General features: G+C 42.8%; 1 protein-coding gene across 2 annotated transcripts; it reads left to right on the forward strand.

Annotated features, from left to right (window-relative positions):
- The first annotated feature begins 15,090 nt into the window (after window positions 1-15,090).
- On the forward strand, window positions 15,091-17,735 carry LOC132888774 (ufm1-specific protease 1-like). Of its 2 annotated transcripts, none has more exons than XR_009654971.1 (2): window positions 15,091-16,776; window positions 16,928-17,735. XR_009654971.1 is itself a non-coding variant. In XM_060924872.1 (2 exons), the coding sequence occupies exon 1, from the start codon at window positions 15,251-15,253 to the stop codon at window positions 15,974-15,976; it is 726 nt and encodes a 241-aa protein (XP_060780855.1). In that variant the 5' UTR covers window positions 15,091-15,250; the 3' UTR covers window positions 15,977-16,016; window positions 16,928-17,735. The 2 variants fall into 2 exon arrangements, 1 of the variants encoding a protein (XP_060780855.1); XM_060924872.1 differs by having other exon boundaries at window positions 15,091-16,016.
- The last annotated feature ends 4,602 nt before the right edge of the window (window positions 17,736-22,337 follow it).

The following is a 22,337-nucleotide window of genomic DNA, read 5'->3' on the forward strand; positions in this document are numbered from 1 at the left end:
TGTTTAACTGTCAATAAATTTGTGGCTGTTTAAAACAAACTGGATTTAATTTTTTTTTTTTTTTGGGAACAGGGAGATATTACAGGGCGGCATGGTGGTGTAGTGGTTAGCGCTGTCGCCTCACAGCAAGAAGGTCCGGGTTCGAGCCCCGTGGCTGGCGAGGGCCTTTCTGTGTGGAGTTTGCATGTTCTCCCCGTGGGTTTTCTCCGGGTGCTCCGGTTTCCCCCACAGTCCAAAGACATGCAAGTTAGGTTAACTGGTGACTCTAAATTGACCATAGGTGTGAATGAGGAGTTTTTGCCCAACTCCTAAAAACATCCCAGTCAATGGACTGGTTTTGCGACATTATGACTAGCTATGAAGGAGTGTATGAATTTGTTTATTTCTAGTGATGGCTCAGGACTGCTGTCCAATGCAGGGTGTATTCCTTCCTGAGCAGACTCTGGGCCCAGCACAAACCTGATAGGATGAAGTGCCTTCAAATGATCCATGTCATTTTTAAATTACGGTGACTGAAGTGTTACAAATCATATGTAATGGCTTGCAAAATTATTTAACATAATCAGAATTATATATTTCTGAATCACAAATAATACAACCCTGATTCCAAAAAAGTTGGGACAAAGTACAAATTATAAATAAAAATGGAATGCAATAATTTACAAATCTCAAAAACTGATATTGTATTCACAATAGAGCATAGACAACATATCAAATGTCGAAAGTGAGACATTTTGAAATTTCATGCCAAATATTGGCTCATTTGAAATTTCATGACAGCAACACATCTCAAAAAAGTTGGGACAGGGGCAATAAGAGGCTGGAAAAGTTAAAGGTACAAAAAAGGAACAGCTGGAGGACCAAATTGCAATTCATTTGGTCAGTTGGCAATAGGTCATTAACATGACTGGGTATAAAAAGAGCATCTTGGAGTGGCAGCGGCTCTCAGAAGTAAAGATGGGAAGAGGATCACCAATCCCCCTAATTCTGTGCCGACAAATAGTGGAGCAATATCAGAAAGGAGTTCGACAGTGTAAAATTGCAAAGAGTTTGAACATATCATCATCTACAGTGCATAATATCATCAAAAGATTCAGAGAATCTGGAAGAATCTCTGTGCGTAAGGGTCAAGGCTGGAAAACCATACTGGGTGCCCGTGATCTTCGGGCCCTTAGACGGCACTGCATCACATACAGGCATGCTTCTGTATTGGAAATCACAAAATGGGCTCAGGAATATTTCCAGAGAACATTATCTGTGAACACAATTCACCGTGCCATCCGCCGTTGCCAGCTAAAACTCTATAGTTCAAAGAAGAAGCCGTATCTAAACATGATCCAGAAGCACAGACGTCTTCTCTGGGCCAAGGCTCATTTAAAATGGACTGTGGCAAAGTGGAAAACTGTTCTGTGGTCAGACGAATCAAAATTTGAAGTTCTTTATGGAAATCAGGGACGCCCTGTCATTCGGACTAAAGAGGAGAAGGACGACCCGAGTTGTTATCAGCGCTCAGTTCAGAAGCCTGCATCTCTGATGGTATGGGGTTGCATTAGTGCATGTGGCATGGGCAGCTTACACATCTGGAAAGACACCATCAATGCTGAAAGGTATATCCAGGTTCTAGAGCAATATATGCTCCCGTCCAGACGACGTCTCTTTCAGGGAAGACCTTGCATTTTCCAACATGACAATGCCAAACCACATACTGCATCAATTACAGCATCATGGCTGCGTAGAAGAAGGGTCCGGGTACTGAACTGGCCAGCCTGCAGTCCAGATCTTTCACCCGTAGAAAACATTTGGCACATCATAAAACGGAAGATACGACAAAAAAAGACCTAAGACAGTTGAGCAACTAGAATCCTACATTAGACAAGAATGGGTTAACATTCCTATCCCTAAACTTGAGCAACTTGTCTCCTCAGTCCCCAGACGTTTACAGACTGTTGTAAAGAGAAAAGGGGATGTCTCACAGTGGTAAACATGGCCTTGTCCCAACTTTTTTGAGATGTGTTGTTGTCATGAAATTTAAAATCACCTAATTTTTCTCTTTAAATGATACATTTTCTCAGTTTAAACATTTGATATGTCATCTATGTTCTATTCTGAATAAAATATGGAATTTTGAAACTTCCACATCATTGCATTCCGTTTTTATTTACAATTTGTACTTTGTCCCAACTTTTTTGGAATCGGGGTTGTAAATACACATTCTACCTGTCAGTATTTTATTGCAAACTTGTGTTCTCTTCCACTGAATTTAATCTAGAATTAATTATTGGTCAGCAAGCATTTCAAAGAAAATCAAAAACCAAAATTCTGTTTGCATAATTATTCACCCCTCCAGGTTCTGGAAGATCCAGATGAAAGATATTGTCTTCACAAGGACACAATTGACTTATAATTGGCCTTCACCTGTGAAATATTAAAATAACTCCCACTGTCTGAACAAAATCCATCTCAGTTGAAGTGTCTTTGAAAAAACTATCAATCAAGTAAATGAGTGAAAATGAAAACTAAAGCACATTCTTAGGAAGTTAAAGAGAAGGTAACAGAATTTCATAAATAAGGAATGGAGTGTAAAATACCATAGAAGAGATTGAACACCCCAGTAAACCCTGTTGACTCAATAGTGAGGAAGTAGAAACTACATCACAGTACCCAAGTGTGATCTACACAAGGCCATCCCTCAAAATTCAGCATAAAAACATGACTGATTTAGGATGCCACAGCAAGGCCAGCAGTCACTCTGACAAAGTAAAGACTACAGTGGCTGAGAGTAGAGTGAAGTTGCACTATACAACCATTTGAAAATGTTTGGGAGAGTGGCAATCATGAAACCAGTCCTCAAGTAGATCCATATGAAAATACGACAGACCCAGGGTTGGTTGGTTGGTTATGTACGTCTGTATGTATGTTGGTTGACCACTCCTGGGGAGGGTAACAATGGTCTTGAATTTCCTCCATTTGTACACAATCTGTCTGTCTGTGGATTGGTGGAGTCCAAACTCCTAAGAGATGATTTTGTAACCTTTTCCAGCCTGATGAGCATCAACAATGCTTTTTCTGAGGTCCTCAGAAATCTCCTTTGTTCGTGCCATGATACACTTCCACAAACATGTGTTGTGAAGATTAGACTTTGATAGATCCCTGTTCTTTCAATAAAACAGGGTGCCCACTCACACCTGATTGTCAGCCAATTGATTGAAAACACCTGACTCTAATTTCACCTTCAAATTAACTGCTAATCCTAGATGTTCACATACTTTTGCCACCCACAGATATGTAATATTGGATCATTTTCCTCAGTAAATAAATGACCAAGTATAATATTTTGTCTCATTTGTTTAACTGGGTTTTCTTTATCTACTTTTAGGACTTGTGTGAAAATCTGATGATGTTTTAGGTCATATTTATGCAGAAATATAGAAAATTCTAAAGGGTACACAAAATTTAAAGCACCGCTGTATATATTTTCTTTTTTAATAATCATCCATTTTATATCCAGTATTAACACTCTTCATCTTATTAGGTTTCTGATTTTCAACAAAGAACTTAAGAACAAGACAACAGGCACAGGTCTGGGACACAGCAGATCTCAAAGTTTTCCCCAACGGGATTTTATGGGTTTTTTTTCCTTTTTTGTTATTTAAGCCACAAGGCTGCCAGGATTACCAAATGGTCGTCATAAAAGTTGGTGCATTTGAAATTCAAAGCAGAAAAATTTCTCCTTTTGGAAATGAATGTCACAAAAATGAGATATACAAAAACTGACCAGTGCTTATTTAAGCAGAGGTAAAATGAATTTTCTTTCTTAATCAAGTGGAGGCAATCTTACACACCCACCATGCTGCTCTTTTGCTCAAATGCTACTGTAAGAGGCCCAAGGAGCAGAGGTCTTCATTCCATCCTCCATTACTCACACAGTGACTCATTATCTGAAAACAGAGTGATTACAACTTACTGAATGAACAGTCAGAAGAAGATTCATGCTAGGGGTTTGCTAACTGATGAAGCATAGTAGTGCAAGTATGAAACTGTCAGACAGGCGAATATTCACTTTGAAATGGATCTAACTTTCCTGTAAGATTGCAGTTAATTGTTAATTCCTTAAACTGAATAAACAGCAGAAGGACAGATTTATACAATGATGTCTGTGGGAATGGCCAAAACCATGGACACAATCTCTCATTATCACCCTCCCCAAAATGGGCAACCTGCAACAATTTAACAACGATCGTACCATAAGCCTAATCAGTCACCCCAGCAAAGTAGTGTTGCAAATACAACCCCGATTCCAAAAAAGTTGGGACAAAGTACAAATTGCAAATAAAAACGGAATGCAATGATGTGAAAGTTTCAAAATTCCATATTTTATTCAGAATAGAACATAGATGACATATCAAATGTTTAAACTGAGAAAATGTATCATTTAAAGAGAAAAATTAGGTGATTTTTAATTTCATGACAACAACACATCTCAAAAAAGTTGGGACAAGGCCATGTTTACCACTGTGAGACATCCCCTTTTCTCTTTACAACAGTCTGCAAACGTCTGGGGACTGAAGAGACAAGTTGCTCAAGTTTAGGGATAGGAATGTTAACCCATTCTTGTCTAATGTAAGATTCTAGTTGCTCAACTGTCTTAGGTCTTTTTTGTCGTATCTTCTGTTTTATGATGCACCAAATGTTTTCTATGAGTGAAAGATCTGGACTGCAGGCTGGCCAGTTCAGTACCCGGACCCTTCTTCTACGCAGCCATGATGCTGTAATTGATGCAGTATGTGGTTTGGCATTGCCATGTTGGAAAATGCAAGGTCTTCCCTGAAAGAGACATCGTCTGGATGGGAGCATATGTTGCTCTAGAACCTGGATATACCTTTCAGCATTGATGGTGTCTTTCCAGATGTGTAAGCTGCCCATGCCACACGCACTAATGCAACCCCATACCATCAGAGATGCAGGCTTCTGAACTGAGCGCTGATAACAACTCGGGTCGTCCTTCTCCTCTTTAGTCCGAATGACACGGCGTCCCTGATTTCCATAAAGAACTTCAAATTTTGATTTGTCTGACCACAGAGCAGTTTTCCACTTTGCCACAGTCCATTTTAAATTAACCTTGGCCCAGAGAAGACGTCTGCGCTTCTGGATCATGTTTAGATATGGCTTCTTCTTTGAACTATAGAGTTTTAGCTGGCAACGGTGGATGGCACGGTGAATTGTGTTCACAGATAATGTTCTCTGGAAATATTCCTGAGCCCATTTTATGATTTCCAATACAGAAGCATGCCTGTATGTGATGCAATGCCGTCTAAAGGCCCGAAGATCACGGGCACCCAGTATGGTTTACCGGCCTTGACCCTTACGCACAGAGATTCTTCCAGATTCTCTGAATCTTTTGATGATATTATGCACTGTAGGCATCCTGGGTAAGACGTTAAACTGCATCCAGGCAGAGAGAGAAGGTCATGCGTGGACTTAGTTGTGGCCTCAGCTGAGTTCTATAAAATGCGCGTAAGAGACCATTAGTACCCTCTCTGTAACTGGCGAGTTATCGGTGCCACAAAGCCGAGAAGGCCCTCGTTGGCAGCAGGACGCGGATCCAGTAAGCAGCATGCAGTGATAGACTATTGACACGGTGACTGGATTTTAGTGGCAGGCGGATGAACTGGAATGGTCAACGGCTGGCATTACTGCCCTAGTTAGTTGGGTACTGCGAATGTGGAAAGTAATGGCGACCTACCACATTTACTATCACCTACACACTCTAATGGCAGTATGTAGAAATGGAAATCGAGTTTCTAGGACGACAGGTGGCTCCACCAGGCCTGAGGTTCTTCAAATTGCTACTGGCGAAGAGTCTATCGTGGATGTAAATTCCACTGCTCAAGATGACGGGCGTGCACCAAATCCTCAGGGAAGTTCACGACTTGAAGGCGAGAGTGAGGAAAGCCCCAGAATACGGCTACGAAATCACATGCGAATTGCAACATGGAATGTCAGGAGTCTAATGGCAGGACAGCTCAATATGGTCATCGGAGAAGCACAGCACTATAACATCAGCATTATGGGTATCGCAGAGCACAGATGGGCAGGTCAAGGTCATTTCCGACCCGATGAAGGAGGTATGCTGATATACTCTGGAGGAGAAAAATCAGGACTGGGAGGCGTTGGAATATATCTGAATGATACTGTCGCCAAGTCTCTCCTGGGATATAATCCAGTTAGTGATAGGGTACTGACACTGAAATTGCAAGGTCACCCAGCAAATATCACAGTCATCCAAGCCTATGCACCAGCTAGCACTGCATCTGATGAGGAGACTGATCAGTTTTATGAGAGTGTACAGCAAGTGCTTGATTCAACTCCAGCAAGTGAAATGGTTATACTAATGGGAGACTTTAATGCAAAAGTAGGAGAAGGATTTGAACTGGGAGAAGAGACTGCAGTTGGAAGTTTCGGGCTTGGACAGAGAAATGACAGGGGAGAACAACTTGTATCGTTTGCTGTGTCAAATGAACTGAGCATATGCAACACTCTGTTTAAACACCATAAGCGCCAACTGTACACATGGACAGCTCCAAATGGAATAACACTGAACCAGACTGACTACATTCTCATACACAAGACCATGAGATCAAGTGTCTGCAACACCCGCACCTTCCCTGGAGCTGATTGTGGATCAGATCACCAGTTGTTGTGCATGGACATGAGATGCAAAGTCAAAGCTAAGAAGAAATGTGCACCTGTGGTGAGGTTTGACGTGTCAAAGATACCAGGTGTCTTATCAGTAGAGGTACACAACCAGTCTGAGGCATTGGCAGCTGCGGCAGAAGAAATGACACCAAATGAACTTTGGGAAAGAACAAAGGAGGCAACTCTCACAACAGCCAAGCAACACTTACCTCAGCGAAAGAGGAAGAGATCAGCCTGGATAACTGAAGAGACTCTCAAACTTATTGAGAAAAAGAGAAGTATGAAGGAGGGAAGTGTTAGTGTTGCCAGCTTGGCGTATTGTGAAGCAACCAAAGAGATTCAGAAGGCATGCAGAAAGGACAAAAAACAACATCTTTTGGAAAAATGCAGTAGTATTGAGGTTCACAGTAAAGCAGGCAACAGCAAAGCCATGTATGGTGAAATAAAGAACCTGACCAGGAAGTTTAAACCCAGCTTGAATGTCATAAAGACTAAAGATGGAAGAACATTAACAGAAGCTGTGGACATCCTAGGTCACTGGAAAGAGTACTGTAGTGAACTGTATGAGGATGAAGAGATCGAGGAAGAAGTAGGAGAGAGTTTGTTGATGGCGGAGCCAACAGAAGATAGTTTGCTAACTCCTTTGCGATCGGAAGTAGATCATGTAATGAAAGCTCTTAAGGGAGGGAAGTCACCAGGATGCGATGGTCTTCAAGCAGAACTACTACTTGCTGGTGGAGAAGCAGCTGTTAATCTGATGTATAAGCTCTGCGTAAAGATCTGGCAGAAAGGAGAGTGGCCTGTTGACTGGTGTCGTGCCCTGTTTGTGCCTTTGCCCAAGAAGGGAGACCTGCAATGCTGTGAAAATTACAGAACAATATCCCTCATCTGTCACGCAAGCAAAAGTATGCTGAAAATACTTCTCAACAGAATGACTCAGAATCTGGAGATGGAAATGGATGCTGCACAGGCTGGTTTTATGAAACATCGAGGTACCAGAGACCACATATTTAACCTCCAGCTACTGATCCAGAAATGCCGTGAAATGAACCAAGATTTGTACATCTGTTTTGTGGACTACTCCAAAGCCTTTGATAATGTCAGATACAAGCAACTGTGGACTGTGATGTTGAAGATGGGTTTTCCACCACATGTGATTAAGTTAATTATATCTCTGTATGGGGATCAGCAGTCAGGCTGGAGTGTGGCACTACAGACTGGTTTGGTATCAAGAAGGGTGTCCGACAAGGATGTATACTCTCTCCGGCGCTCTTTAACAGCTACACAGAGAACATAATGAGGGAGGTGTTGGATGACGACGCAACAGAACAGTTTGATTTGCTTCATGTAGGAGGGTCAAAGATGGGGGATCTCAGATACGCAGATGATGCAGCTCTGATCTCCAAGTCAAGATCCGGACTGAAGAAATATGTTGCCTCACTAAATGAGAAGAGCAAAGAGTATGGTTTGAAAATGAATGCTTCCAAAAGAAATATTATGGCAGTGGTCAGTAAGGATGACAGGAATGATGAAAGTGTTAGTGTTGATGGATCAATATTAGAGGAAGTTGATAATTTCAAATATCTTGGTGCAAGAATCCAGAATGATGGTGATGTTAGCAAGGAAATCAAGAGTAGACTGGCCATGGGTTTGAAAGCCTTGAATGGGATGAAGAAGTTATGGACAGGACAGGATAAGGAGACAAAGCTCAGAGTTCTCAGAGCCTGCATCTTCCCAATAGCAACTTATGCTTGTGAGGCTTGGGTCCTTCGGAAGACAGATGAGCAAAGAATCACATCTTTTGAAAACAAATGCTACCGCAGGATTTTGAGAGTCCTCTGGGTGGAAAGGCGCACAAATGAAGACATCAGGAAGGAGCTACAAGTAACCGGTGGCTGGCTGCTACAATATGTTCGGAGACAGAAGCTGAAATACTTTGGTCACATAGTGAGGCATGATGGAATGGAGAAGCGAGTTCTTGAGGCACACATTCCGGGGAAGCATAGCAGAGGAAGGCCAAGATGTAGATGGGATAGAACTATGAAAGAGGTTTTTGGGTCTATGGAAAAGGCAACTAGGGTTGCTCAGAATAGACATTTTTACCACACTGCCGTAAGAGAAGCAACGCTCTGATCAGAGTATGCTGCGATGATGATGATGCACTGTAGATGATGATATGATCAAACTCTTTGCAATTTTACACTGTCAAACTCCTTTCTGATATTGCTCCACTATTTGTCGGCGTAGAATTAGGGGGATTGGTGATCCTCTTCCCATCTTTACTTCTGAGAGCTGCTGCCACTCCAAGATGCTCTTTTTATACCCAGTCATGTTAATGACCTATTGCCAATTGACCTAATGAGTTGCAATTTGGTCCGCCAGCTGTTCCTTTTTTGTACCTTTACCTTTTCCAGCCTCTTATTGCCCCTGTCCCAACTTTGAGTTGTGTTGCTGTCATGAAATTTCAAATGAGCCAATATTTGGCATGAGATTTCAAAATGTCTCACTTTCGACATTTGATATGTTGTCTATGTTCTATTGTGAATACAATATCAGTTTTTGAGATTTGTAAATTATTGCATTCTGTTTTTATTTACAATTTGTACTTTGTCCCAACTTTTTTGGAATTGGGGTTGTAATATTGAACAGACTAAAACCACAAGCCAAAAACAAATAATAGCAGAAGAACAAGCAGGGTTCAGAAAGGGCAGGAGTACCACAGAACAGATATTCAACCTCAGAATCCTGTGTGAAAAATACCTACAGCACACAGCAACAAGTGCACCAATGCAGTGTACTACAACAGGGCAATTGGAAATTGATTTCGCATGACAGTTGGCATCCGCCAAGGTTGTTTGCTCTCACCCACACTCTTCAACATCTTTCTGGAAAGGATAATGACAGATGCGCTGGAAGATCACAAAGGAACAGTCAGCATCAGGGGCAGAACAATCAGCAATCTCCGTTTTGCTGATGACATAGATGGCCTGGCAGGAGATGAGCAAGAGCTAACAAGCCTGGTCCACCACCTAGACAAGACATCAAGTTCATATGGCTTTGAGATCAGTGCTGAGAAAACCAAAATTATGACCAACAACACAAAGGGTATCACTAGAGACATAAAAGTTAAGGGACAGACACTTGAAATAGTCAATCAATTTAAGTACCTCGGTGCCATTGTTACAGATGAGGGGTCCAAACCCAAAGTTCTCTCTCGTATTGCCCAAGCCACTACAGCACTGACAAAACTAAAAGCAATCTGGCGGGACAAGAACATCACCATTGGCTCAAAAATAAGACTAATGCGCTCACTTGTCACCTCAATTTTCTTATATGCCTGTGAAACATGGACAGTTACAGCAAAGCTACAAAGACGAATACGTGCAATGGAAATGAGATGCTACAGGAAACTGCTAGGAATCTCATATATGGACCATGTCACAAATGAGGAAGTGAGGAGAAAGGTTACAGAAGCCATTGGCCCACACAGAGACTTGATCACAACAGTCAAAAGAAGAAAACTAACATGGTTTGGCCATGTCACCAGAAGCTCTGGCCTAACAAAAACAGTACTACAAGGAACAGTAAATGGCAGCAGAAAGAGGGGACGACAAAAGAAGCGATGGCAGGACAACATAAAAGAGTCACGACTTTGTAGCGGCACAGAGGCTGGCTGAAAACCGGTCAAGGTGGAGGAAACTGGTTGCAAACTCATGGTGCCCCAACGATCCCAGGTTAAGGGATAGGTGAGGTGAGGTCTGTGGTGGCTGAATTAACACTTCCACCTGTTGTCTTGTTCACAAAGTAAGTATTTCATTTACTCATAAAACAAACAAACAAACAAACAAGAAAGAATATTTACAAATATTTTTGTTGTTTTTTTCTTACACTGAAAAATGTACAGATGAGTCCGCTTCGATGTTTATTATCTTTACTTAGCATATGCTTTCTGAGAACCCAGCGCTTCATCGGAAGAAGAAAGTCTCCACTGTTTACAGTGTCACCCAGCATACAAAAACTGAGAGAAATAAAGGCAAACTTCATGGTTTGTTTGTTTGTTTTATTTATTTTTTAAATACACCTCTTGTCCACTCCCATTCTGGTATTCTTCAATAAGGTTAGCCTTGTTTCCTAACACAAGGAGTGATCTTGTGGGCACAGGATTCCAACAAGTAAAACTCTGAATCATTATTCACGGTTGTTTTTCCATGAAAAAAAGTCTTTTATTTATGTCTTCATTTTGTGTGCCTCTAAGTTTGAATCCAATATGAACTGAATCCAATTTGTTGTTGTCCAGCATACAAGTTCTCTAGTATGCTAGTCAGGCAATGCTAGACATTTCTATATGTTACAATGCACTGTGTAGCGTTAGACTTTAGCCTGCTTTCAGGCTTTTCAGTCTCAGATAGCTACAGCAGCAGTCTATAAGTTCTTCCACATATGAGCTTGTAGATAAAAGTGCACAGCTCCCCCTTATCACTCTCACAGAACTCAGAATAGGACAAACAACTGATATGGCAGTAAACAATAATGGATAAATAAGGTGTTCAATAGGCAGCACGGTGGTGTAGTGGTTAGCGCTGTTGCCTCACAGCAAGAAGGTCCGGGTTCGAGCCCCGTGGCCGACGAGGGCCTTTCTGTGCGGAGTTCGCATGTCCTGTCCGTGTGGGTTTCCTCCGGGTGCTCCGGTTTCTCCCACAGTACAAAGATATGCAGGTTAGGTTAACTGGTGACTCTAAATTGACCGTAGGTGTGAATGGTTGTCTATTGCCTCTTTTCCACCAAATCAGTTCCAGGGCTGGTTCGGGGCCAGTGCTGGTGCTGGTTCACAACTCGTTCAACTTGCGAGCCAGCTGAGAACCAGTTTGCTTTTCCATAGCTCGTGGTGATAAAGGAAGCCACGTCATTACGTCGCGGTATACGTCAGTTACATCGCTACGTTTGCATAAACCTTAGCGCGAATATTGGAGCAAAAACAACACGGAAGCAGCAGCAACAACAACAATAATAATGGATGACTTCGCGTTTGTACAGCTGCTGCTTCTCGTCGCTTAAAAATGGCGATCTTTCGCGGTCTTGTTATTGTTGTTGGTCTTAACAACTCCGCCCCCCCCCCGCTGACATAAGCGGTTCTTTCCTCTGGCCCAGCAGAGAGTTGGTGCTAGCCTGGAACCAGTTTTTCTGGCCCCAGAGCCAGTTCTTTGTCAGTGGAAACAGAAAACCCGGTTCCAAACTAAGCACTGGCCCCGAACCAGCCCTGGAACTGCTTTGGTGGAAAAGGGGCATATGTGTCAGCCCTGTGATGACCTGGCGACTTGTCCAGGGTGTACCCCGCCTTTCGTCTGTAGTCAGCTGGGATAGGCTCCAGCTTGCCTGCGACCCTGTAGAACACGATAAAGTGGCTAGAGATAATGAGATGAGATGAGATGGTGTTCAATAATTCTGTGTGTGTGTGAGGCCTATCTTCTCTGATGGACACATGTATAACTCATCTCATGAGAACATCGATATCAGGCTATACCGTACATTGAAATACTAAAGAGAAAAAAAAAGCAAGCTTCAACCTGACCGATGTATCCTCGTTTCTATGCCTTTTTTGTCTGCCTTGATTGCACGGTCATCTTGGATGGTCCACCTGCTCTTATCCAATTAATATTCAATGCCATGCCCTTTCTTCTCTGTGCTTATTGTAACCATACTGAAGGAGTGTACAGCACTACATCACACAGTTATGAATTAGATGTTTAGGGATCTGCTCCACTGAAAATCGCCCACAAATAAAAAGATTTACTACTTACTCAGCAGCAGCTTGTGTAACAGTGTACCTGAATGCTGACAAAAAGCTAACAAGGGAGTAATTTCAAAAGATAAATGCAAATGCCATGTGGTGAAATTTACTCTGGAGGTCTGCAACTTGTCTCGCTGTCTTTTTAGTGCTCCTTCTCGTTTTCCTGCTTTCTTAAACTTCTCTGCAGTTCGAAGTTTTCTTGTAAGGTGCTGCTAACATGCATCTCACAGCTCATACACACAGTTCTGCACATGCTCACATGCTCATGCACACAAATGTGCACACCCTCCAGAATCCTCACAATTAGCATTCTCTGGAAATAAAGGTGTAAACAAGGGACTCAAGGAGAGAAATAGGAGAAAATGAAATGCGGATGCTGGAAAACAAGTGTAACAGTGTAAAAGAAAATCCCAAGCCCTATTTCACAAGCTGAGAAATGGCTACATACGTGCATCACATGTGTAACAACTCCATCTGACTATGATAGTTCACTCGTATTCCGAAGATAAAATACTGCCTCCTACAGTGGCCAAATCTCAAACAATAGCACCAATAATTATATATTGATCTGAAAAAATATCAGCGCAACACCACAAATGGCCAAAAATACAGTGTTGTTTTACACAGGAGCAAAACAGGTAAGAAGGTGTTTGAGCTTTTCTATGAGATGTTAAGAAATTTGCTAAAACAGTGCTATCATGGCCAACATTGCACTTGTTGATAAACAATCAGGCTTTGCCACTGATTTACAGTGGTGCTTGAAAGTTTGTGAACCCTTTGGAATTTTCTATATTTCTGCATAAATGTGACCTAAAACATCATCAGATTTTCACATAAGTCCTAAAAGTAGATAAAGAGAACCCAGTTAAACAAATGAGACAAAAATATTATACCTGGTCATTTATTGATTGAGGAAAATGATCCAATATTACATATCTATGAGTGGCAAAAGTATGTGAACCTTTGCTTTGAGCATCTGGTGTGACCCCCTTGTGCAGCAATAACTGCAACTAAATGTTTCCAGTAACTGTTGATCAGTCCTGCACACTGGCTTGGAGGAATTTTAGCCCATTCTTCCATACAGAACAGCTTCAACTCTGGGATGTTGGTGGGTTTCCTTACATGAACTGCTCGCTTCAGGTCCTTCCACAACATTTCCATTAGATTAAGGTCAGGACTTTGACTTGGCCATTCCAAAACATTAACTTTATTCTTCTTTAACCATTCTTTGGTAGAACGACTTGTGTGCTTAGGGTCGTTGTCTTGCTGCTTGACCCACCTTTTCTTGAGATTCAGTTCATGGACAGATGTCCTGACATTTTCCTTTAGAATTCGCTGGTATAATTCAGAATTCATTGTTCCATCAATGATGGCAAGCCGTCCTGGCCCAGATGTAGCAAATCAGGCCCAAACCATGATACTACCACCGCCATGTTGCACAGATGGGATAAGGTTCTTATGCTGAAATGCAGTGTTTTCCTTTCTCCAAACATAACGCTTCTCATTTAAACCAAAAAGTTCTATTTTGGTCCCATCTGTCCACAAAACATTTTTCCAATAGCCTTCTGGCTTGTCCACGTGATCTTTAGCAAACTGCATACGAGCAGCAATGTTCTTTTTGGAGAGCAGTGGCTTTCTCCTTGCAACCCTGCCATGCACACCATTGTTGTTCAGTGTTCTCCTGATGATGGACTCATGAACATTAACATTAGCCAATGTGAGAGAGACCTTCAGTTGCTTAGAAGTTACCCTGGGATCCTTTGTGACCTCGCCAACTATTACACGCCTTGCTCTTGGAGTGATCTTTGTTGGTCGACCACTCCTGGAGAGGGTAACAATGGTCTTGAATTTCCTCCATTTGTACACAATCTGTCTGACTGTGAATTGGTGGAGTCCAAACTCTTTAGAGATGGTTTTGTAACCTTTTCCAGCCTGATAAGCATCAACAACACCTTTTCTGAGGTCCTCAGAAATCTCCTTTGTTCGTGCCATGATACACTTCCACAAACATGTGTTGTGAAGGTCAGACTTTGATAGATCCCTGTTCTTGAAATAAAACAGGGTGCCCACTCACACCTGATTGTCATCCCATTGACTGAAAACACCTGACTCTAATTTCACCTTCAAATTAACTGCTAATCCTAGAGGTTCACATACTTTTGCCACTCATAGATAAGTAATATTGGATCATTTTCCTCAATAAATAAATGACCAAGTATAATATTTTTGTCTCATTTGTTTAACTGGGTTCTCTTTATCTACTTTTAGGACTTGGGTGAAAATCTGATTATGTTTTAGGTCATATTTATGCAGAAATATAGAAAATTCTAAAGGGTTCACAAACTTTCAAGCACCACTGTATATACACACACAAGTAGAAAGACACTGATGAAAAAGGGGAACAAATAAGACGAGAGATGATAGAAAGTAAGCAGGCTGGCACTTGTAACTTTCTTTCCATTGCCGGATCAATGTTGTTATTTTCTCAGATGTATTTTTGTATCTTGTGGCAGGAGTACACTATAGTACTTGGCACTACGAGGTTTAAAAACCAACATTCACGACACGGAACTGTTAAACACAAGCTTTTGCGCAGAAGGGAAGGACTTTGTAGTCGGACCTCGCGATATGCACAGAGAATTACAGAACACTTTAGATTTATTTATGTGTTAGTGAAAGAGGGTTTTTCTTTTCTTAAACAGTATTTCCAGAAATATAAATCTGTATAATAGTGGACATGGTGTGGCTGGTTTGTTGTTGTACTTCATGGAGCGCAAACAGGAAGAAGATATAGACTGGGGAAAGCGGTTATCCGGAGAGGATCCGCACACAATTGTAAACAAAAGTGTCAAAGACGTTTTAGTGAAGAATGCACATGACGGACTGGCTCTGCCATTGACAGAGTATGGGAGATGTTCAGTTATATCGGGACAGTGTGTGTATTATCATTATGGCTGTGATGGACAGGACGACAGAGGCTGGGGTTGTGGATACCGGACTGTTCAGACCATCGGCTCTTGGCTCAATAATGTCTCTCACGGTGCAAAATCCAGACTTCCGCCAAGTCTCTCTGAAATCCAGCAAGCTCTAGTTACAGTAAGAGACAAGCCGGCCTCGTTTTTAGGCTCTAAAGAGTGGATAGGGACTTACGAGGCTGCTCTGGTCCTTGAGCAGCTCTATGATGTCCCCTGCCGGCTGGTGCACGCGCGCAGTGGGGGACCAGAGCTCGAGCAGGCGGCTCAGGACCTGCACCAACATTTCCTCACCCGCGGATCGCCAGTGATGATGGGTGGGGACAGGGACAACTCCTCCAAAGGCATTCTGGGTGTGTGCACTGGGAAAGAAGGAAGCTACCTGCTGGTAATGGATCCGCACTATTACGGTCCTGTCCCGGACAGGGAGTCGCTGCAGAGGAACGGCTGGGTGGCGTGGAGAAGAGTTCACTCTCTCGATCACAGCTCCTTCTATAACCTTTGTTTGCCACAAACATAACCATGATGTCCATTCCACTTGGCGGCACAGTGGTGTAATGGTAAGCACGGTTGCCTCAAAGCAAGAAAGTTCCAGGTTCGAACCCAGCGGCCGGCGAGGGCCTTTCTGCGTGGAGTTTGCATGTTCTCTCCGTGTCTGCATGGGTTTCCTCCAGGTGCTCCGGTTTCCCCCACAGTCCAAAGACATGCAGTTAGGTTGATGTGGGGCGGCCTTGGGCTGAGGTGCCCACCTGACCCCTGACTACTCCTTGGGTGCTCTGGTGTGGTGTGTGTTCACTGCTTCACATGGGTTAAATGCAGAGGATGAATTTCACTGTACTTGAAGTGTGCATGTGACAAATAAAGGTTTCTTCTTCTTCTATGGCACAGTTTCCCAACCCTGGTCCAGGGACAATACTCAAATGGACAGGGGGTATTCCTAAACCAGGGTATGGAAAGTTTGTGCTCATGTTACCCAGCTTTTTGGGTTTCTAAATCGTTTGGCATAAATATTCATTCAGTTTCAATAAGCACGTCGTCCTGGTCAGGTGTCCTGGCAGCACAATGGTATAAGTGGTTAGCACGGTCGCCTCACAGCAAGAAGTTTCTGGGTTCGAGCCCAGTGGGGGCCTTTCTGTGTGAAGTCTGCATGTTCTCCCCGTGTCTGCGTGGGTTTCCTCCGGGGGCTCTGGTTTCCCCCACAGTCCAAAGACACGCGGTTAGGTTAATATGAGACGGCCTTGGGCTGAGGTGCCCTTGAGCGAGGCACCTAACTCCCAACTGCTCCCCGGGTGCTGTTAGCATGGCTGCCCACTGCTCTGGGTATGTGTGTGTGCTCCTTGTTCACTGCTTCAGATGGGTTAAATTCAGAGAGGAATTTCACAAGTGTGTGATGAATAAAGTTGTGCTTTCTTTCTTTCTTTCTTTCTTTCTTTCTTTCTTTCTTTCTTTTCTTCTTGTGGTGATCCTGGAGCCTGTCCCGGAAACACTGAGAGCAAGGTGGGAGAATTCACCCTGGATGGGATGCCAGTCCATTGTGTCACTCACTCACAACATATCCTGGACAATCTACTGAGCAGCACGGTTTCAGACAGTGGGAGGAAGCCAGAGAAAACTCACAGGAACATTCGGTGCTTTGGATCGAACCAGGAACCCTTGAGCTGTGAGGCAGCAATGCTACACACTGTACCTACCATTAATATCAATTCTAAAAGTTCTCTGATGGTCCTTTAAACCATGATCAGGATACTGAACATGCAGATTGTGAATTAGATCATGGATGATGAAAGGAATTCAGTTCACAATCATTTGTGTTGTAAAATGGTGCACAAAAGCTACAGGTAAATGTTTTAACAAAATTGTGAAGTAATTATGGTGATATAACAGAAATTCTTCTGATCTTCACTGCTTTTTTCAGGACTTCAATCACGTGTGATGTTTGCTGGACTGCAAGAAGAATTTCTTGTTGCGATTTTAACAGAAACTCTCATGCCCTCTTGTGGGCAGAATAATACACAGTCCATCGTAATTTTAACTCTATGGAAATGAAATATTTATACTTTTATTAAGAAGAACAAAAAACAATCATGTGAGCAGTAACCCCTAAAACATGATTCTTGACAAAATTTATCGGGATCTGCACTCAGATGACACTTTGAGCACAGCACATGCACACAATATACTGTTTTAAACAGAGTGCTTAAAACAGTGCTCTTGTAATAGGAGTAATTCTGTCAATGAGATGACTACAGGGTAAAAAATAAAGGTGTTTCTGTAGCCTATTAATTTTTTTTCCTGTTTATCCATGTGTATCAGTACAATTCAACAGATTGATGTTTTGTTCAGCACATGATTGCACCAAGAGGAGGGATTTTGGGACAAGCAGGAGATAGCGGGGCTTTTCCTTCTCTGTTTTGGTGCAGCAAACAGGAACATATGTGTGAGGTGGTGTGAGTTGGTAAATTTCACTGAGCAACTGAGATGAGATTGGTGTCGATACTCAAACGCGCTGCTGAAATGGCCTCACATCCTTCTACACTCTCAAAAACCCTTCAGGGTTCTTAAATCTTCCCCCTGGGGGACCCTACAACAATGTGTTTCATAGAAGAAAAGTGTTCCTAATATATAATTTTATGATTGTGTGGAACAAATCCCAAATTATTGGTAATTATATTTCCTTCTGAATGTTCTTAATACCCAGAATCTGTCAGGCATGTATAATTGACCTAAACTGTCTTGATACTTGCTACCTTCTAAGAAAAATAATGGTTCTCGTGGGGTTCATGAGATACTTAAGGGTTCTGAGCCTCTGAAACACTTTCTGATAAAAACATGCACTGTTGTAGGATCCTATATTTAAAGGCTCGATGTAGACACCCAAGTGATTTGGAAGGCTCTAAACTTTGGAACAGCGCTGTAGCACCTCCCAGTGACCACAGAGCAAAGTCCATTCGTGTGAAAAAGACAGCTAAGGTTTGAGCTCCATATGGAAAACCATTAGATATGACATCACTTCCTATTTGGCAGTTTTGTGCATGATGGACTATTGTACCTCACTCACTCACTCACTCACTCACTCACACCTTGGGGCAAGTGATCCGAGCCAATCCACCTCCACAGGGAGCACATGCCCTGAAAATTCACACAGACAGGAAGCTCAGGATCAAACTGGGGAAACTGCTGTGTCACCTCACAAATATCAAAAGTCCATTTGTTAACTCTTGTGGAGTGTAATCTGAATATCTTCTTTTTACAGTGCTAATGATTTGAAATTATGTGTAGGAGGAATATTATAAATCAATCCCTAAAATTCAGGACAGACACCTTCTTGTGTAGTGGACTTACAAATCATAATGTTTGATGAATAAAATATCATGAGTTTATTTCCAGCTGTCTAAATCACATCACACACATCACATTATCTCTAGCCGCTTTATCCTTCTACAGGGTCGCAGGCAAGCTGGAGCCTATCCCAGCTGACTACGGGCGAAAGGTGGGGTACACCCTGGACAAGTCGCCAGGTCATCACAGGGCTGACACATAGACACAGACAACCATTCACACTCACATTCACACCTACGGTCAATTTAGAGTCACCAGTTAACCTAACCTGCATGTCTTTGGACTGTGGGGGAAACCGGAGCACCCGGAGGAAACCCACGCGGACACGGGGAGAACATGCAAACTCCACACAGAAAGGCCCTCGCCGGCCCCGGGGCTCGAACCCAGGACCTTCTTGCTGTGAGGCGACAGCGCTAACCACTACACCACCGTGCCGCCCCAGCTGTCTAAATATTATGAGTATTTAAATCACAATATTTAAATCATGTACGAGGGTTTGAGGGTGTGATCCTAAACCCACCTATTGGCAGCAGCACTATACAGCATTCAGGGGCACATCTTACTGAGAGGAGGGTGAAAGTGTGATTAATCTTTTGGCCTGTGATATTGCCAAAGTCTCAGAAAAGTAAACCTAAAACTGAATAATGAGAAGAATAAAGGAATAACACAGACATGTTACATCCCGGCGGCATGGTGGTGTAGTGGTTAGCGCTGTCGCCTCACAGCAAAAAGGTCCTGGGTTTGAGCCCCGTGGCCAGCGAGGGCCTTTCTGTGTGGGGTTTGCATGTTCTCCCCGTGTCCGCGTGGGTTTCCTCCAGGTGCTCCGGTTTCCCCCACAGTCCAAAGACATGCAGGTTAGGTTAACTGGTGACTCTAAATTGACCGTAGGTGTGAGTGTGAATGGTTGTCTGTGTCTATGTGTCAGCCCTGTGATGACCTGGCGACTTGTCCAGGGTGTACCCCGCCTTTCGCCCGTAGTCAGCTGGGATAGGCTCCAGCTTGCCTGCGTCCCTGTAGAAGGATAAAGCGACTAGAGATAATGAGATGTTACATCCCCAGTGTCCTCAGTGGCTGTGAGGTGGTATTTTATTATCTGTTTGGATTTCAGTATGTCTGAAAAAAAAAAGGAAAAACAAAACAAAAACTTTGCTGTTTTCATAACATTTTCAGTGTATCCTTGTGAGATTTACTTTCACAAACTCCAGACCAGAATCAAAATCTTAAATTCTCGCAACATGATTAACTTTTCTGTGGTGGTCTGTGACTAGGGTTTGAATCCTGTCTCTGTGGGATATCTTTTGTGTATGTTATGGAGACCATAGTTGGGACAGAGTTCAGACTATTTTGACCAGTATTCACTCAAATTCTGGAGTGGGTAACTAGGGGCAACGGTGCACGCGAGATGTCAGGGGCTGAATACAAGAAAAGGAGAACAGATCAAGTGCAGGATGAGGTGGAAGAAATAGACCAGTATCGTTAAAATGCAGTCGCAGTCTATTTTCTTGGTTGCCTTTCATTGCTGTCTGTGCTTATTTCATTTAATGTTTGCTATCTGATGTTTTGCTAAGTGTTAGCTACCTGTGTGACGGAGTGTAACGTTCCCTCAAGTGATTGTAGTTAAACCGGTGCCACATTTAACTCCAGGACAGAGACCAAGGATGAAGCAACGAGGGCTTACATCCATTTGTTAATGTGTCAGTTACAGACATCCCAACTCTCCCGGAAGTTCTGGGAGTCTCCCGCATATTGATAGCGGCTCCCTGACACCGTAAATTACATGCATTATTATACATACAGGACACTTTTCGATGGAATTAAAACATGTGTTCTATTCCCTTCTAGCAGGTTCCGTTCATTTGGTTCGATAGCATGCAATATTGTTAGCATATGACCTTATCCTATGTGTATTATGCCACTTTACCCAATGGAGAATGAGCGTTCAATATGGTTTATGATATTGCATTGATGCCAAGGCAACATGACGTCACACCTCAGAGCTGATGTGAATATCCGATGAGAAAGTTTTCTGCTGTGCAAGCGCAGAAGCATTTCTTTGTTCACCGGGAAAGAGAAAGATGCGTTGAACACCTGAAAGGCTACATTAGCTATTCTTCACGCACAGCATGGTGGTGTAGTGGTTGCTTCTTGCTGTTGCCTCACAGCAAGAAGGTTCTGGGTTTGAGCCAAGTGGCCAATGAGGGCCTTTCGTTGTGGAGTTTGCATGTTCTTCCCGTGTCTGTGTGGGTTTCCTCTGGGTACTCTCGTTACCCCCACAGTCCAAAAACATGCAGGTTAGACTAATTGGTGGCTCTAAATTGACTGTAGGTGTGAATGTAAAGGTGTGTGAATGGTTGTTTGTCTCTGTGTGTCAGCCCTGTGATGACCTGGCGACTTGTCCAGGGTGTACCCCGCCTCTCGCCCATAGTCAGCTGGGATAGGATCCAGCTTGCCCGTGACCCTGCACAGGATAAGTGGTTATGGATAATGGATGGATGATATTCCTACTTGGTATTTTTTTTAAACCTATTGACACATGCTCTAATGCAAATGTGAATGAGAGAGTGATTGGGCATCAGGAGATTTCTGTTATTCTTATTGATTTTAAGTTCTTCTAGATTTTTATCTTTCCAATGTCATCTTAATGTCTAGGATAAGTGGTTATGGATAATGGATGGATGACATACCTACTTGGGCAGTACGGTGGTGTAGTGGTTAGCACGGTCGCCTCACAGCAAGAAGGCTGTGGGTTCGAACCCAGTGGCCGGCGAGGGCCTTTCTGTGTGGAGTTTGCATGTTCTCCCCATGTCTGCGTGGGTTTCCTCCGGGTGCTCCGGTTTCCCCCACAGTTCAAAGACATGCGGTTAGGTTAATATGGGACGACCTTGGGCTGAGGTGCCCTTGAGTGAGGCAACTAACCCCCAACTGCTCCCTGGGCGCTGTTAGCATGGCTGCCCACTGCTCTGGGTATGTGTGTGTGCTCATTGCTCACGTGCGTGTGTGTTTACTGCTTCAGATGGGTTAAATGCAGAGAGGAAATTTCACAAGTGTGTGATGAATAAAGTTGTGCTTTCTTTTTCTTTCTTTATTTTTTTAAACCTATTGACACATGCTCTAATGCAAATGTGAATGAGAGTGTGATTGGGCATCAGGAGATTTCTGTTATTCTTACTGATTTTAAGTTCTTCTAGATTTTTATCTTTTAATGTCATCGTAAGGTCTAATGGTATTTACTGATTCATACAGAGATTTCAGAGTATTTAATAACGACTGAAGCAAATATATTTCATGATTATTTAGCTGTTAAATTGCTGTTCATTATTAAATATTTGTAAATTTCTACCGATAAGCTGCTTTTTTTTTCGGGGAGGGGTCCTGTCCAGAGGGGAATCTCTTCATAGCCACATGAGCTACAGGATTAGTATTGCGATTATCTATTCTCTCTCTGAGCGGAGTTATGAGCCCACTACATTTAGGGGGAAAAAAAAGATGATCAGTTTTATACAAATAGAACAGAAATGGTGGCTCGAATAGACGATACATTA

The sequence above is a fragment of the Neoarius graeffei genome, chromosome 1 (assembly GCF_027579695.1).
Source record: "Neoarius graeffei isolate fNeoGra1 chromosome 1, fNeoGra1.pri, whole genome shotgun sequence".
In the NCBI taxonomy this organism is placed as follows: domain Eukaryota; kingdom Metazoa; phylum Chordata; class Actinopteri; order Siluriformes; family Ariidae; genus Neoarius; species Neoarius graeffei.